The sequence below is a fragment of the Abramis brama genome, assembly GCF_963993115.1.
Source record: "Abramis brama genome assembly, chromosome: 5".
Lineage (NCBI taxonomy): Eukaryota > Metazoa > Chordata > Actinopteri > Cypriniformes > Leuciscidae > Abramis > Abramis brama.
This window is the reverse complement of record NC_139967.1, coordinates 23,353,505-23,372,729: the sequence shown is the minus strand read 5'-3', so window position 1 is coordinate 23,372,729 and position 19,225 is coordinate 23,353,505. Positions and strand designations below refer to the sequence as shown.

The window sequence follows — 19,225 nt, the reverse complement described above, 5'->3', positions numbered from 1 at the left end:
TCTTATGATTCAGAGGACAGATGCAAGAGGTGGAGAGATAAAGAGACAGAAAGAGACTGAAAGATGTAAAGAGCTGTTTTGACGATGTAGTCAACAAACTGACATAGCTGCCGTTTCTGAAAAACACCCATCTTACTCAAATTCACACACACACACACACACACACACACACACACACACACACACACACACACACACACACACACACACACACACACACACACACACACACACGAGAAGACGGATGCTTTGGGTTCCACTGATATTGTTATAGATTATATATAATATAGATTATATTATATATACATTTACTCACATTACACACCCTCACAGAGCATTCTTGTACAGTATAGCGAAACAAACCACACAAAAGATGTATTGCTGGGCTGCATAGTTGTGGCCAACCAAACATCAGAGTTCATAACACAGTAACAAAGGAATGAGAGGAACATCCCTTATGCCCTCTATTATAGTGAACAGACCAATATCCAATTTGAAGAAGTCTGTTCTTCTTAAAAAAATAACACTCAGCAGAAATTTGTGGTTCTGCAAATACTGTTACAAAGTAAAATACAGCTGATTGAGAACCAATGGCTTGGTCCTAATTTTCCTTATTATACAACCCATATCCAGAAATCCATTTTCGATGGTAGCCTGCACCAAAGTCACTCCATTGGTTGAGCCAGAACACTGTCTGAAAGCGTCACAAAGCCACAGTGTTTACAGAGAGGCAATCTTGGAGCTGTATATTATGTCGGGATAGTAGAAAGTGTGTTGACACAGCAGCTTTAAGTAGTGATGAAAGAAATATTCAAATACATTTATGGCTTTTGCACAGAACTGAAAACTGCAACAAAGGCTCATAATTGTTACCTACTGTAGTTATTAAATTGCCAAAACCACAAGATATGGGTTGACTTACAAAATGTAAAATTTTTGCTCCCAATCCAATCTGATCAACTAGCACGATTTCAAATAAATACAGGAAATGCGTAGCAACATCAGTGAAAAAACGTGATTAATGCATTCCATATTTATGCAAAACAAAACACAGATGTGTGTCAATAGCCTATTGGTTCCAGTGTATCAGACACACTCTCTCCTTCGTATCATATTGCATTTCACTTGCAGAACGATTGTCTGTGCATAGCATGCAGCCCTGCACAAAAATGAAAATTTTGTTATTTTTTTCACTGAATTCATTGAAATTAATAAAAATAATTTATCGTAAGTGGTTGCATTCAAATGATTTGATCTACATTTAAACAAATGCATTAAGTTGAACTAAAATTGATTAAGTTCAACTTAATGCATTTGTTTAAATGTAGATAAAATCAATTGAATGCAACCACTTACAATAAATGTTTTTATTAATTTCAACAAATCATTTTTTTCAGTGTTCTCACATGCACGTTATTTTGCTCTATGTCCTGGCATCTTTTTTACATAGTTGAATGAGAACCAAAAGTGTCAAGCTATATTCCAGGTCATCAATACAATAGCTTCCATAATAATAATAAAATTAATTCTATATAATAATTATATAAATATAATAATTTTGTACATATATTTTACAAGACAATACACACAAAAACATAATGAAATTTGTATTCTTTATTATATTTTTAACCTGTGGTGTGGTGTGAGAAACACTTCTAGTTTATTCTAAAGGCTAATTCACACTGCACCAACAGACGCTGACCAATGGCAACAGACACTTTGTCGGGAGTGGTTGGATAGTTGGTCAGACCGGTTGGACCGTCGGTCGGTGTCTGTCTGAGCCGTGTGAATTGGTCTTACGTAAGATCTTACGGAGCATGACAGACCCAGATTGTATTCACATATTTGAATAATTACTTTAAATAATTATTTTAAAATTGTAAATACATGCTTTGAGGCCCAGCTCAAACATGAGCTTGTTCAGAATCAATACAGTCTTTAAAATGTTCCTTTCTTTGGGTGCATTCTGGATCTTAAAAAAAATCGAATAGTTAAAGTTGTGCATACCTACATTTAAAATCGAGTTCAATGTGAGATCTGGAATCTTTTTGACAAAACGCACTGTAGAAGCAGTCATCCCTGCTCCTGCTTCTATATACAGAGCTCGTAATGGAATCCTCTGAGACCTCCGCTAAACTTGAGCAAAAACTGTTACACCCTCCCATGAATATTGCCAAAATGAGAGCAGCATGTGCTCCAGAGGTTGCAATCAGATCAGGCCATGACATTAGAAAAGACTTTTTGGATTCACAAAGAAGCATCCCAGTGAGGTTTATGTGTGAACACCGTAAAACATCAGATCATGAGCAATCCTAGAGTGAAGACAGAATCTAAATGTGAATCTAGAAATGTGACAGGTTCAACTAGCAGCCTTACACAATACGCAGTCTCTCAAATTGGGTTAGTTTGTCACTCGTTGCTGAATAAATGCCATGGCAATGGCTAAAAATTATCCTTCTCCAAAGCATTGACACATTAGTTTGATATCTAGAGATGGCAAGTGATCAACCTTTCAACAAAACTGCAAACGAGTGTGTGTGTAGTCACATGCCCATTTCGCCCCTGATAACTTTGTCTCATTTGCTATTTCTGCCTGTCATCACTGTAGCTAAGCGACAACTGTTCAAGTGAGCATAAGTGTGTGCATACGAGTTTGTATGTGCTTGCATACAAGTATTTGCCCTCTTAACTAAAACCAGACCCTGGGCTCCATTTCCTCTCTATCTCTCTCGCTCGCAAACTCATACTCTCAGGGTCGTGTGTCTGGTGCCATAAGTGGTTTGTAAAGTGAGGCGTTCCCGTTTGTCTGAAGGGTCCTGAGTGTTTGGAAGGATTAATACCATCTGATGAACAGAATACAACAGAAAAACGAACAGCTGCAAAGGAGGAGAAAATCAAGGACGGCTCAAAGAAGTCGGTTCTGTCATCTGTTAGTCTTCACCTCTGAGCCCCATCTAAACCTCTCTGGGTAGTGGGTACATGGTCTGTTTCTTTACAAGCTGAATCAATAACACACCACAAAACAACACACGCCACAGTATACAAACATGCACATAATACAGACTATTACAAATATACACACACGCACACCAGTCTACACTAACACCAACCACTTAACCATAGTCGCACTCACTTTCCCCCCAACAAACGACATGAGACAGTGTAATCTGTGTCTGTGTGCCCAGACTGAACCCAAAGGCTATTTTGGCGTAAAATTGAAGAATTCTGCAGAATGCATTTAAAATTAGTACTACACTCATACTGGTAGCTGAAAGCATAATCATATTAGCCAAAATATTTAATTAACAAACATGAGAGGGGTGAGGAATGCGTCAAGCTTTTGTCAAAATTCTGTGTAAATCTGCAGAGTTCTGCGGGCTCAGAGCCCATGTGGGCCTGGTCATCGGTAACAAACTCTTGCGGCTTGGACAACACTCACAGACTCGTATGCATACATCACAAATATTTATCCCGGACTTAAGACGTAAGCAAGAGATCACAGAGGCCTCCACATATTTTTCAAGGATTACACGTCTCAGCGTGTGTGTTGTGCTGTGTTGGATGCAAAACATGACAGCTTCAAACAAAAGGCTTGGCTCATCAAGCACACAGAAGAAAGAATGCCCCTCTTTCTCGCTCCTATTTTTGTTTTTCCTAAATTGTTCTCTCATTATTTCTCTTCTCTGAGACATTTTCCTCCATATTCATCCTTCTCATTCTCATGTTTGGTGCGTGAGTCACTAGAGCTGGCTTTAAACTAGAGAAAAATTAACCTTTGTGTAACACTGAAATCCCAGTATACATACACACAGATGAGGTCTCATAATGAATTCATGAGTAATGGTTGTAATACAATAGGACCAACAGATATGGTAACAATAATGTACAGAGCAAATCACTTTGATTATACTCCTGTGAGTATAGAACAGTTCAACTTTCTATACAATGTTATTTTATTACAATCCATCCATAGCCATTTACATCCTGAAGTTCTATACAGGTTTTGTTTTAAACGCATATTTTTCTTCAATGCTTGAATGTTCAAAATAACTTATTTTTTACATATTTTACATGGTTGTAGCAGCTGTCAGTAACGCTCTGTTCAGCCCCTCCTTCTGAAAAACGCAATGTGCTCTGATTGGTCGGATGGATCAGTGTGATTGATCAACCGCTTCGAGTGTGTTTCGGAAATCTCACAGCCCTTACCATAACCGCTACAATATTTTGACTATATTGACTACAATATTTTTTTGCATATAGATTGATTGATATCGATATTTATCACAATATATAATTTGGTTTTGGCTTTTTCTAGAAATTTGAGTAAAAAGTGCAGTTCTAAAAAGTGTTTTTCTATGTAAACATGCTAGACGGACGCATTTGTCCATTGCGATTGCGTCTTTAGTGGCGTCTCGTGCATGACACTGCGTTCTAAGAATGCGACACTCAAGTAAAAAAAAATTTAACTTTTAAAAACGTGTCTCAAGAACTTGCTTTTTTGTTCCACTGACCTTTGCCTCGTGTTTTCCACCGCAAAAAACGTGTTCTGTGCAAACCGGCTCTTAATCTGCACTTCGTCGCTTTTAAGAAACCCAAAGCCCTTCCATTGACGTTGTGGCAGCCAATCACTGTGAGGTTCAGGTAGTGAAGTCTTTAGCATTTAAAAATATGTAGGTTGTGCCGGAGTTTATGCTGGATTTAGTGGGTAAATCATATTGTTTACGCACTGTATGCTTTGCAGTTGTCATATGTTAAATATTGCAGTTTGGTCACTTCCATTGTGATTATAATGGTTTACAAAAGTTTATCAGAAACAAAGCTTGCCTCTTTCCAACTGTAATCACTTGTATCTGTGATGATTATATTGGCAGTGTTGAAAAAAACTGATTAACAGACACACCCCAAAACGGAGGCATTTTAGCGTTGTCAGCGGCACTGAGCGGCACCGTGGCTGGCTAGTTGTCGTGTTTATTTCTGCTGTGTTATAGACTGGAAGGGTAATCCTATCGAGTGAAAATGTCCAGAGCTAATCATCATTAATATTATAATATAATATTTTAATAATATTTATTGATGATCTTGATATGATATAGTTACCAATGCAACTCAACCAGACCTTTATTTTGCATAATATGCAAAATAAAGGTCTGGTTATGCATGGTTATGCAAAATAAAGGTCATATTATGCCTTGGGCAGGAATTGTTTTAATGAAGAATATTGTGACGTGTACAGTGCCGGAAGAAAACTTAAGAATACAATCAAGATGATTCAGGTAGTTCAGAAACATTATACAATTAATTAACAACTCCCTTTGGTGTGGACTTTGTGCTTTTATGTGCGTTTTTCATGCTCAAACAGCAACATTACACGCCTAAGAAAGTTGAAAATTTTTTAACCAATTTGGCAGCAAACCTATAATGAATTACTTAATGCAGAGCACCAGCGCAAGTAAAAAAAAAAAAGATTTTATGTATGGGATACAACATAGGACATCGTAAAGAGCAACTGGACAGTCCTCAGCATTTCTACAACTATTTTTTCTTCAGTGGAACACAAAAGAAGGTGTTTGGAAGGACCTGAATGCAAGTAATGACAGAATGTTCATTTCTGGGTAAAGTATTCCTTTAAAAAGAGACAACGACTGATATTACCACATACAAAAGTTTGCCTCAGCAGCAGACCCACTTTTTATTGATGAGTATATCATTTTGGAGATGTCATTTGGTTCGTGGAGATTCTTTTTAAACATGCCAGACGATTTCTGCACTAACCACCCACCAACATGCATGCATACACACACGCTTTGGTTATCGTGATCACTCACAGGTTCACACCATCATCATCAGTCTGGCTTTTTAGAACAATCATTAAATTAACATGAGATCTAGTGCCTTTCAAGAGAAATGTGTGCATACGTTCAGGCACATACGCACGCACATGTGCATGGAATGTGTTCTGCATATTATTCAGTGCTGGAGTTGCTGCTCCACCTTTCAATAGATTTGTTTCAATAGTGTTGTTAATGCCAGACTTTAATGGCTTCATTAAAACACCTTAAAAAAAGAAACATTCTTTCCTCTTGAGACATAGTGGGGGACGGGAGACCTCGGGGATAACTCTTTAAAGCTTCATATGATATTTTTTTTTTCCAAGACATCCAACTTGAAAGAAAAGTGCCAAAAGGCATCATGTCAACCAATCATAGGAAGAGAAAACCCCAAAAATCAACAAATAACAGAAGTTTCCTTGTTCGTCCTCTAATCAGACAGTGGCTGCCCTGACCCCTGACTTGAACGGCTGGATTATGCTATTGCGGGCTTGTCAAGCGGTCAGAAAGTGCGGCGCTGATCAAGTGGTTAGTAGTATTTTATGTGCGAGGACAGCGAGTGTATGGTGATTATGTCGAGGCTGGGCCGCACCTGTCTGCAATTTGGCACATACTCTTCTCCACCTGTTCTCTTGATTTATTCTCCCTCTCGCTGGCTTTGTTCCCCCCTCCTCTGCTTTGCCTGGTGTAAAGGGCTTTGTGTTGTGGCTTTTAAACAATTCCAATTTGGGACAAACCACAAACCACATGAAACAGAGAGAGCAAGAGATAGAGAGGCTAGTAAGTGAGTGAGAGAGAAAAAGAGAGAAGACATCTGCTCAACAGCTTGACGAGCACTCAAGTGAACATACAGCTTTTGGATAGAAGGGAAGGAGAGAAAGAAAGAAGGTGAGAAAAAGAATGAAGAGGAGAGGCAGACAATGTTTTGTGTCCATGTTTCATGAGTTTATAAAATCACAGTCAGTGCATCAGTTTTTGATTTAACCATATCCAAACCACCGAAAAAACGTCATGATTCCTTTATCAAAAGACGACAATACTTCTGTCAACTAACTTTTACTTTAATACCAGCCTCTCTTTTAATATCAGAATCATTTCATATGGCCTACATATTTATACAGCAGAGAAACTTCCTTATATACCCAATTTATATTAATTTCTGGAGTCTTGCTAGATATATGACATAGGGCATGGATCTAGCCAGAAAAACATGAACAATCATCTAAGCCATCATAAATCAGTGATATAATCTTAAAGGGCACGCCATCCATATTCAGGTTCATATCATTACCGTCAGCCTCACTCAAATGTCACCATATGTAAAACAACTTCATGATAATGTAAGTGAGGCCCCTTGCAAAGTACACAGTGCGTTTGTAACAAAAGGTTAACCATTACATTTACACTAATTTCCTTAAGCTATGCCAAAATGACCATCTCAGGAGGTGGTCCAACTATATGAATGGAAAGTTTACTAAGGCCCTAAGTAAAGTGTAGGGGTTGACCATCGATATATATCTACCGATCATGCACACACGGTTTACACAGGATACAATGCACACTTCAGAAGATCTAACATTTATATATAATTTAGTACTATAACAGTTCTGTCTAATAATACAATGACAAATGCTAAACAAAGACAGTAAACTAATGAAGATGGAGAATGGGAACTCTGGTGCTGTCAATATGTCACATAGGTGGCACATGGACTTCATTTAACCAACTATGTTAGCTTCATTAAATGGAAAATCAATAAAAAAAAAAAAAATTGATTACAATTGTACTGATTAGAATAAATTGAACACTACTTACCATCAATACGACTTCTAGTAATGCATGATTTGAAAAGAGTGCTTTGTGATTTGTCTTCACATTAGATATTTTAAGTTAAGCAATTTCAGATTTACTGCTGAACAGATTCAGATTGCTCCACAAATGAAAATTCCTACAGACAGACTGCAAAAAAAAAAAGAAAAAAAAAAGATACCATCGTCATTTTTTCTTTTAGCTATTTTCATCTTGGCTAAACACTGCAAACATACTGTGTAGTTTTACCCACTTCTCTAAAAGTAAGAAATTCGTAATATTAATTCCAATAATTCCTAATAATGTTACATACATTTATACTTTGTATTGTAGCACAGAGGTTGCGTAAGTGCATTTATTCAGAAACCACAACCACAAACAATATGTTAGAGAATCATGTTTAGATTTATTACAGTTTGTCACAGAGAAGGTTCGCTCGCAGATTTAGTAGCAAACAGCAGATCACCAGCACTTTTTTGTAGCCCAGAGAGAGCATGTGCGTATGGTGGTCAGATTGGCAAGAGCAAAACACTTGTCAGTATCTTTTTAAGAAAATAAATCTCAGTTTGGGGTTTTAAAGCTTTTGACATCTGGCAACCTCAAGCAGGGAGCGTTCCATTTTGCTTTTAGACTGACACTCATGAACTTCCCTAAGCCATTCCCCTCAGGGGAATCCCTGCCACCATTTTGAAGTGAGTTCCACTTTGTCAAGTGGGCAAGGGAAGTTTTTGTGGATAGGCCCTCGTCCCCTCAATTTTGACAGAGGGAGTGAGTCTACTCCGATGTACACTTCAAGCAGCTCCCACAATTCAACTTGATTGTGACGTCACAGCAGATCGCACTTAACTGTAGTGTATGATATATTAATTATTTTGAGAATCACATAAATGAAATGTCAAAAAAAAGTTCTCAGGACAAATAAACAGCAGGCCAATAATGCAATGATTATTTTTAATTAATCGAGAGAAGCAGAAATCGTGATTAAAATACAATTAATCGTGCTGCCCTAATGGTGAGGATGATCACAACGAGTGGAGTGATTGTACAGAAATACAGAGCTGAGACACTAGAACTGCATCTCTGAATCAATAAAATTCACCTTTGACTGATTATTAATAGAGATGTACAGATACTATATTTCTCTGCAGATACCGATAGCCAATTATTTAGAATATCTGCTGATAGGCCTACTGATAGTTTGATTTTCTTAACTCTTTCCCTGCCATTGACAGAATTTTTCTGGCTTTCCACAGTTATACAGTAGGGGGCGCTCTTATGCATCTTCTGAAAGATTACAGAATCCCCAGATCCAAACACAAGCAAAAAAGGAGCAGAAACAAGTGAAAAAAGCATTGCTTATGCACATTGTAGTCTTAAAAAAAACACGATTTTCTCAGCTTTTTGTTCAAAATGTTGCTTTTTTTATGAAACTTGCCCACATTCAAGTGTTGATGAAAAAAGAATGCATGAATCTAGAATAAAATGTTTTGTTTTGTTGTTTTAAAAGCAAAGGCTGTTTTTTCTTTTGATATATTGCCTGTTCAGATATTCATACAACAAAATATTCTGGGGGCCATTACATTTTTGTGAAAATTATCAAAAATGCTGCCAGTGGCTGACAACTTTTTTTCAATTTTTTTTTTCAAACATACATAATTTACAGTAAAGGAGCTCTTCTCTAGTGTTTTTTTTTTTTTTTTTCTAACTAATGAACTGTGAACATTGGATAACAACTTTCAATGTTTAGTGACATTGTTCGCAAGCTGTTTTATTGACATCTTTCTGCAGTTTCTGCATTGATTGAGACATGATTCATTTCGGTAAGTTGTACTGTACCTTTCAAAATACCTTCTGATGTTCATGCGCTATAACTTGTATTTAAATGGAAGAAATGACCCTCAATAACTGACACATCACATCACATTTAAGAGTGTTTTATTGTTTGAATTTTGGGATAAAATAGAACGAATTTAAAAGCTGAGTAAAATAATTGCTTTTACTGGCCAATACTGATTATTGGCCGACACATTGGTGCATCTCTAATCATTAATGATATGCATATCAAGGGGACACAACACTGAACATTGTGAGCAAGAAATCAGAATTAAGGGCACAAGAACGTAGTAATAAAAGAATATATCTATGATTATGAATGCCACCTTCATCACTCTTACTCCAGCCTCATCTGGATCAGGGTATTTTCAAACACACCCCATACAGATGTGCACGTCCACACATACAGATTAGAGCAGGTTTAGATTATGAGCATGTTATCACACATGGATTACATTATTGAGAACAACATTTCATACGATTCTCAGAGGACCATCAAGAATATGCTGGTAATGACTCCAAAAACAACACAAGCCTCTGCTCTCATCTCAAACCACAGGGAGGTTCACATATCACAGTCATACACCGAGATAGATTGTCCTGTTTAGTCAAGCTTTCACTCATCTTCCCTTCTTTTTGTCCTCTACCTCTCCAAATGGATGGAGGTTTCCTTAAAGGCAACAAATGATCAAATACACCCACCCAGCTGTGCTCAAATTAATTTAACATACAACATCTAAACTGATTTTATGGAGGAGTCATTTCAACGGAGTGATAACAGGAGGACTTGTCAAAATAAACACACACTCACACATGACCTCTTGAAGCTTAATGACAGATCATATCCTGGTCACAGACAATGATGTTTGTCTGGAACTCTCTCCGTCGGTAAACCCCAGGGCGAACCAAACTCGTTTAGGATTCAACAGAGGGAACTACATTCCAGTGTAAAGACACACACACACTGATGTCAACAAGGATGGAAACCACCAGGAAACACAAACCGCTGCGAAAAGTTTAAATCACCACAACAGAGACAAAATACAATATTAACAGATACAGACGCATACACACATACACACACCACAACAGAAAGACAGAGCATTCCTCACAAATGCCAAGCAGGACCAGAATAATGGGTGTTATTATACGTACAACGTCAAACATACACACACAGGCTCTTATAGACAGACTGATATGCACGTTGCACACCCAAACAAATACAAATAGAAACACACTGGCCAGCAGAAACACATGCTGGGTTACTTGGGGACAGTCATGCTGAAAATGGGGCAGTCTGTTCAGACTCCAGTCACAACCATTTTAAGCTCACATTAATCACAAAAAAAAAAACCCACTTTAAATTTAAAAAGCTTTGTTTATTGACAGAGAAGCCATTGAGGTGTTTCCAGTTGTTTTTGAGGTGGCAGTGCCAGAGGGGTCAGAGGTCATGGTTTAGTAGGTACAGGGCTCCAGACTGCGACCAAATGGTCACATTTTACGACCTTTATTTACAACTGTATTTATGATTAAAGGAGCTGTATGTAAGAAATATATTTCAATTAATCATAAAATGGCCCTGATATGTCTCTAGACATTAAGAAATCATGTTCATTTCAAATACTTATATCACTGACAACAGTAGTCCGGCCAGGATATTGTCATTTAAAAGTGAAGTTGCAGCCCTCAACTGATGTTGATGTTGTCATGTTGTGTTTTGGCCTGATGCTCCACCCTCCACCTATCTACCAATCACGAAGTCAGTAGTGTTTCGGCATCCGGGTTGCCAGCTCAGCTCTAGTTACCGCAGCTGCAGCTACAAACGTTCCTGCTGGATCCTGCATCCTATCTGGCAACCTCGAGTCAGGGGGGAGGGGAAGGGGATACACCGCTCTACAGTAATTTGAAAGTGATTGCAGTACCAGTTTTGGCCACAATCTTACATACGGCTCCTTTAACAACTGTATTTTCCTTTGGAATGTGATAGCTGTACATCTTTTGCTAGCAAATAATTAAAATAAAAGCTAGCAAATATTTTTTTTTTACAATTAAATGAGGATAAGACTGAGTTTATTATGTTTGGGAACAAACAGCATGGGAAAGGCCTGGTTGAAAGTTATGGACTATTGGCCAACAATATGTATGGTTATGTGAAGAACCTAGGAGTAATTTTTGATTCTGAAATCCGATTTGATCATCAAGTTAATAGGGTTGTGAAAACATATTTTTTTCAGTTAAGGGCAGTTAAGTTTTTCAAACAAGGATTTGGAGAGTGTTTTGCATGCTTTTATTTCCACAGGGTTGGATTATTGTAATGCTCTATATCTAAATATAGATATAGGCATAAGTAAATCTCTGGTTACTCGTTTTCGGTACTTCCAACACATCATTTAACACCTGTATTGATATCTCTTCACTGGCTATCTGTAAAATATAGAATACAATACAAGGTGTTAATGTTTGTCTTCAAAGCATTGCATGATCGGGCTGAGTAATCTCAAGCATGGACATTTTAAAAAGGACTTGAAGACTCACTTATTTTATCTAAATACTATTGAATTTTAATGTTATTTTTAATGTGATGATTTGTAAAACCAAACGTTTAAATATGTAGGAAAACAAACACTTTAGTTTTTTAAAAAATACATTAAACTACCACTATAACCAGTAGATGGCGGCAGAGGAGCACTTATTGACTTAATAGCCATTTCCACTCCCTAATATATGGAAAAGTAGAAAAAGTCAGTCTCATGAAAAACAAAAACTTTATTACACTTTATTTTAAGGTGTCATTGTTACAGTGTAATTATACATTTAAGTACTGAGTAATATTAATTAACAACATGTACTTACTATAGGGATAGGGAAGGATTAGGATTTGGTTGAAGGTTAGTTGCAGGGCATAATTTACTGTTATTACTATGGTAAGAACGTAACATATGTAACAAGGACACTTTTCTTCAAAACTTTTCTTCAAATTGCGACTGCATTACACAGAAAGCAAGTAAAGAGCACTCCTTTTATAATCACTAAAGCTGTCTGTCATTTCAGTACGATACTATAGAAGAACAATGGTACATTTATTAAGAGTAGAACATTTAAATTTTCCCAATTAAAATGAGTTTTTTTGCACGTTACTGTTGTTAACAAAAGTTAATTTTATCTGCATCTCAATTCAAGCTCAGTGCTTTACTATCAAATTTCCAATAAATTAAAAAATTATTATATTATTAGTAAATGCACTTATTAATGCAAAACAATAGTAATATGATTAAATTGCCTTTAAGATTAAAAATGCCCCCAGCGCTACCAAATCATGTGCTGGCGCCACCATCTGTACAACTGCTCTCAAATGTTAGTCTGGAGCCCTGAGGTAGCACGTGATGCGCATATGAAGGGATCATGTTTAATGTGATTGTCAATCAGTGTTTCAGCCGTGTAAAGACATCAATAAATAAGCTTGTAAACAATGTCACATTTACATTTACCTCAGAAAAACCATTCAGTGACCATAAATTTGTTAGTCAACTAGAAGTGGAGCATTTTGCTAAATATATGCATCATATTACATATTCAATATATATATATATATATATTTTTTCAATATTTAATGTATGTTTGAATAAATCCAGCAATTTTTATGGCAGCCACCATTTAAATGTTTATATTTAATAAAAATAAAAATAATAGAAACATAATTATGTAATTACTAAGAATTGTAAATAATAAGCTAAATTAAAGCAAATAATAAACTATAATTTTATTATTATAAAAACTTCCTTAATTAAGCGTTTGTATACAAATCAGTTAATTTTAACCTTCAAAATAGTAATGTAGTACCAACTGACTCCCTGCATTAGTTGAGATTTTTTTCCTTGAGAAAACATGCCATGTACTGTATCTGATACATATCCAAATTAATCAATATTGAATCGTAATCGAATCGCAAGCTTGTAAATCGTAATCGAATCATGAAATTTGTGTCAATGCCCAGCCCTACAGTGAATATTTATCCTTTATTAATCTGAAAATAGTATTTTCAGAACAGTATTTACAGTGAGGAAAATAAGTATTTGAACACCCTGCTATTTTGCAAGTTCTCCCACTTGGAAATCATGGAGGGGTCTGAAATTGTCATCGTAGGTGCATGTCCACTGTGAGAGACATAATCTAAAAAAAATAATTCAGAAATCACAATGTATGATTTTTTAACTATTTATTTGTATGATACAGCTGCAAATAAGTATTTGAACACCTGTCTATCAGCTAGAATTCTGACCCTCAAAGACCTGTTAGTCTGCCTTTAAAATGTCCACCTCCACTCCATTTATTATCCTAAATTAGATGCACCTGTTTGAGGTCGTTAGCTGCATAAAGACACCTGTCCACCCCATACAATCAGTAAGAATCCAACTACTAACATGGCCAAGACCAAAGAGCTGTCCAAAGATACTAGAGACAAAATTGTACACCTCCACAAGGCTGGAAAGGGCTACGGGGAAATTGCCAAGCAGCTTGGTGAAAAAAGGTCCACTGTTGGAGCAATCATTAGAAAATGGAAGAAGCTAAACATGACTGTCAATCTCCCTCGGACTGGGGCTCCATGCAAGATCTCACCTCGTGGGGTCTCAATGATCCTAAGAAAGGTGAGAAATCAGCCCAGAACTACACGGGAGGAGCTGGTCAATGACCTGAAAAGAGCTGGGACCACCGTTTCCAAGGTTACTGTTGGTAATACACTAAGACGTCATGGTTTGAAATCATGCATGGCACGGAAGGTTCCCCTGCTTAAACCAGCACATGTCAAGGCCCGTCTTAAGTTTGCCAATGACCATTTGGATGATCCAGAGGAGTCATGGGAGAAAGTCATGTGGTCAGATGAGACCAAAATAGAACTTTTTGGTCATAATTCCACTAAACGTGTTTGGAGGAAGAAGAATGATGAGTACCATCCCAAGAACACCATCCCTACTGTGAAGCATAGGGGTGGTAGCATCATGCTTTGGGGGTGTTTTTCTGCACATGGGACAGGGCGACTGCACTGTATTAAGGAGAGGATGACCGGGGCCATGCATTGTGAGATTTTGGGGAACAACCTCCTTCCCTCAGTTAGAGCATTGAAGATGGGTCGAGGCTGGGTCTTCCAACATGACAATGACCCGAAGCACACAGCCAGGATAACCAAGGAGTGGCTCTGTAAGAAGCATATCAAGGTTCTGGCGTGGCCTAGCCAGTCTCCAGACCTAAACCCAATAGAGAATCTTTGGAGGGAGCTCAAACTCCGTGTTTCTCAGCGACAGCCCAGAAACCTGACTGATCTAGAGAAGATCTGTGTGGAGGAGTGGGCCAAAATCCCTCCTGCAGTGTGTGCAAACCTGGTGAAAAACTACAGGAAACGTTTGACCTCTGTAATTGCAAACAAAGGCTACTGTACCAAATATTAACATTGATTTTCTCAGGTGTTCAAATACTTATTTGCAGCTGTATCATACAAATAAATAGTTAAAAAAATCTCACAGTGGACATGCACCTACGATGACAATTTCAGACCCCTCCATGATTTCTAAGTGGGAGAACTTGCAAAATAGCAGGGTGTTCAAATACTTATTTTCCTCACTGTATCTGCTACAAAAGAGAGAGAAAGAGATAAAGAACATTTGTTATATTTTCTTTAATTATTTTAATAAATAATATAATATTACTTTAGAAAAGTGATTAATGTCGTCATGCTGTAATCTAAACAAGGGCTGTGCTTAAATGAAAAAAAGGTTTTGAACTGGTTTATTTAAAAGAATCTAAAATGAACTGTTTGCCTAAAGTGATTTAGATTTTTCAATATTTTATGAGAGAAAGAGAATGAACATTTTAGACAAGCATTAATCAGTTAATTTAGCTAAAAAGCCAGACTTAAAAAAAAAAATCACAGAAAAAGGCAATGTCACGTGACTTCGATACATTGCAACTTGTTAAAAAAATTAGCTTGTCACTGAAAAAGTTATGAAAAGAGTTGAGCTACTCTGATACCATAGAATTCCATTCATTTAGATCTGACTGACCCTTAAAAAAGACTTTCATTGGTGTGACCTATTGTAGTCAGGTTGATTCAGTGATCTTGATCTATCTACATTCATCCATCCATCCAATCATCATGCCGCTCTAATGTGTAATTTTAAAGCTTTGGTTCCCAAACTTACGCACACATCTGTGCGTTGGCTGTTGTCTGGGACTCCTTAAATAGATCCAGCTGTTTAAAGTAAAGCCATTAAAGTCGTGCAAACATTCTGTTTCTTCAGAGCACAGCTCTCTAACACCTGTTTGGCTGAGGTGAACTCGCTCTTAGATCCCTCATTAGCACACACATACACACACTTTTGCAATCAGTCAGACAGAGCAGCGCTCTGGGATATATAGTGTTAGCCATATCAGATCTAAGATGCTGATCACCAAGCGCATTCCTTACTGCTAACTCCTCACTGCTAACTCGAAGGACAAAGGACTCGGGCTAACATACCGAGAGCATGTGAGAAACTTGTCTGTGTATTAGTTACAGCGGTAAATAGTTGAATGGAGAGTAATTAGAGTGTGGCTGACTCCATCCGTTAATGTAATATCCTGTCGAGGAGGAATCCCATACCTACAAAGCTTAATAAGGAATAGTGTGTGTGTGCATTAGAGAGCTCACACTGCGATCTGGCCACATGCCATAATGCCTGAGAGAGAAAGGGGAAAATATTCCCTTCATTTTCCCATGCTCTCTCTCACACACATAAACTCTAACAAAGGAAAGGTCCGATCTACACTGTAATAGAAAAGCAGGTCTGATCCACTGCAACAGGTATGACCATCACTGGAACACAAAATATTGACTGTGTGCATTAGAAAGCAAAAAAAGGTAAACTAAACATAAAAATAGGGGAAATGTGCATGCACAATTAAATATTCAAATTCAACCTATATATATATACAATATTGACAGTACCGTTATGCAACTTTACACCATTGCACTGGTATTGAGTAATACTATTTTGTCATAAAAACAACATCAACCATCCCAAAACCAATTTAAAAATGATTTTGTTTTCCTAAGGAAACTATATTAACTAGCAGTGGTCATGTTGCACACACACTTTCTCTCGCTCTGTGGTTTCTGTGCATGTCATCATTACTCTGACAGACTAACCACGCTCACGCCTCCCTCCATCAATCAGAGTTGTCATGGTTACACGCCTTCTTCTGACATGCATCAGCACAATCCTCACAGACGCATATTTGCACGCACATGCACACAATAACACCATGCCTGCCTAGTAACAATACTTCCAACATGAGTGTCCATCCCACACTGATGCCGTGTGCGCCTATGTAGGGCTGCTCCATACACATCTGAAAATTGTGAATGCAAACATGTACAGGCTTACAAACAATAATGGACAATTAGGATGCCAACATCTATATAAATATCACAGTAAGCAAACAAGACAATTCCTACAGCCCTTTAACTCTAACTTTTACTGTATTGTGTGTGTGCACCAAGGACGAGATGTTTCTGCACCCTGATATTCACTTCAGAAAGGCCATACACGTACGTTAGATTCATTCATTTATTCACTGCGGGAATTGGTCTGTGTGTGTAATTCTACCTCCAGTTATGTCTAATAAAACGCATCCCTGAGCCAGGCGCTCTGGATTCAGCACTAACGCACTGCCTGCGGGGTGAACATCAGGAAATGCTGCGACGAGCCTGGCCTTTTGCCAAAGGAATCAAACACGAGTCCGGGCCAAACCGCAGCGAAGGCTAAATAAACAGCGACCTGTGCCGCCTGACAGTAAAAGTGCGTCTGATAAAGAGAACTCGTAAAAAGGACAGATGTTGTTTGAACAGAACAAATGTCCCCTGCAGGTGAACGATTCACAGTTACGAGAAGCGCATCACTCGCGGGCTTTTGACGCACAATGTGAGTGGGGCAAGAGGCAAATGCTCATCTAAATCAGGGACTGAAGCTCAGCTCACAAACTAGGTGGTTGTCATACCTAGAGGTTAAAGGGTTAAAGACCCTCGCAGGGAACTGAACCCCTGCAAAGTGCAATTCATGTGCCTTTGAGCAAAACCCCTAAACTTAGATTGGGGTCTGTCCTTGTTGTATGTGATAAGGTAATATGAATTAAATAATATACAATTAGCAAATTTGGTATGTGCATATTATAATAGTAATATTATATTAATATAATACTAATAATAGTTGTACACAACAACTGATTACAACAAATACAGTGTAAAAATCATTTTTGTTTTAAACATTTGTTTTTACATTATCACAATTTTGGATTTTTCGCCTCGATTTTCTTCATTAGTAACAAAGTGTTATGTAAAAAAAAAAAAAAAAAAAAAATGCAATGACCTAATAGCTACAGGCACTAGTTTGATTTTGCTTAAAGCTTAATTGCTGCTTTTAAGTTGTATTATAGTGGAGTGATTTTTTTTTACATGTGTAAATGTAAAAGTGATATGGCTCATGACACTGACTTTAAATTGACAAATATATCATTTTACAGCACTCACTCAATGAGAGACTTTCTGTCACACACAATTACTTGTTTTTCAATCCTGGTCCTATAGAAGACCAAAGCACTGTACATTCTAGATGTTTTTACACCTGATTTTCCATCAGCTCAGTAGATGCTCAAAGACCTCAACTGGGTGTGTCAAATAAAGGGAGACCTCTAAAATGAACAGTGCTGCCTGCGACACTTCAGAACCAGGATTTAGAAGCACTGAGTGACCTAAAGGAAGTGAACTCTAACAAAAGGTCTCCAAACACACACACACACACACACAATAGTCTGGGGGGCAAGACATTACGAAATTCTCTTCTCAATAACAGAAGCTGAAGCAAAAGTGACGAGAGCAGGAAGCAAGTTTTGTTGTCTCCCTGCCTGCTCTTTGTGTAGAACAACAGATAACTCAGTTTACCTGATCGTCTATTGTTGGGTGGTCGGTGTCCGGTAACCGGAGCACTGGCGCTGTGGCTTCATAGTGCGGGATTGGCCCCGTTGGTGGCACCTCATCTTTGTTTTTCTGTGATATTTCGCGTTTGAGCTCAGAGCGCAGGTCCAGGTAGCAGAAGAGCGTGACGAGGTGCAGAGAGAGCGAGAGGATGAATAAACTCAGGAAGATTTTGCAGTTGTTGCATTGGCTTTGGCACTCACACGCCGCCTGCGTGCGCTCGCGCTCTTCCAACTTCGCCGGCTCGCGCTTCGGTACCATGGCTGCGTGCAGGTCAGTCAGCATTGCCTCTCATACCGAACTTCCTCGTCCTCTCTCAGCGACTGTTGGCTTGGGCTGGTCGCGGTGAGCAATTGCGTCTCTGCGGGCTCATCTGGCTTCCTGACCTCGGACTGCGAGGATTCAGGCTGATAACCTACTGCGGCCAGTTCCAGAGACCGACCCCTAGCAGCTGATTGGCTGCCGGCCTGACGTCAACTCATTGAAAATCCTCCCGCGGAAAAAGAGCGCGAGGCACTACAACTACGACATTCATCAGAGGACGCAGACGAACACAAACCATTGAGGTGCTAACAATAGTGTCACACGTTAGCGGCCGATTACACAACATTTCCCATTTCGTAACTCCTGGAAGGAACAATCTGTAAATAAGCTAACTGATGAAGTCAAGAGAGTTTACGTTTGTTTGTGTCTCTAGATCAGGGGTTTTCAAAACTTCACAAAACTACTCCCAGTATACGCCTACTCTTAC

At 38.2% G+C, this 19,225-nt stretch overlaps 1 protein-coding gene across 1 annotated transcript in view; it reads right to left on the bottom strand.

The window, feature by feature from the left end:
* The window catches only part of eda (ectodysplasin A), a 40,785-nt gene extending 21,831 nt beyond the window's left edge, over positions 1–18,954 (bottom strand). Inside the window, 3 exon segments of the mRNA XM_084115060.1 lie at positions 18,442–18,765; positions 18,771–18,791; positions 18,794–18,954. Of these exon segments, the coding sequence (XP_083971186.1) occupies positions 18,442–18,765; positions 18,771–18,791; positions 18,794–18,847 (399 nt within the window). The 5' untranslated portion in view covers positions 18,848–18,954.
* Between the last annotated feature and the right edge of the window lie 271 nt (positions 18,955–19,225).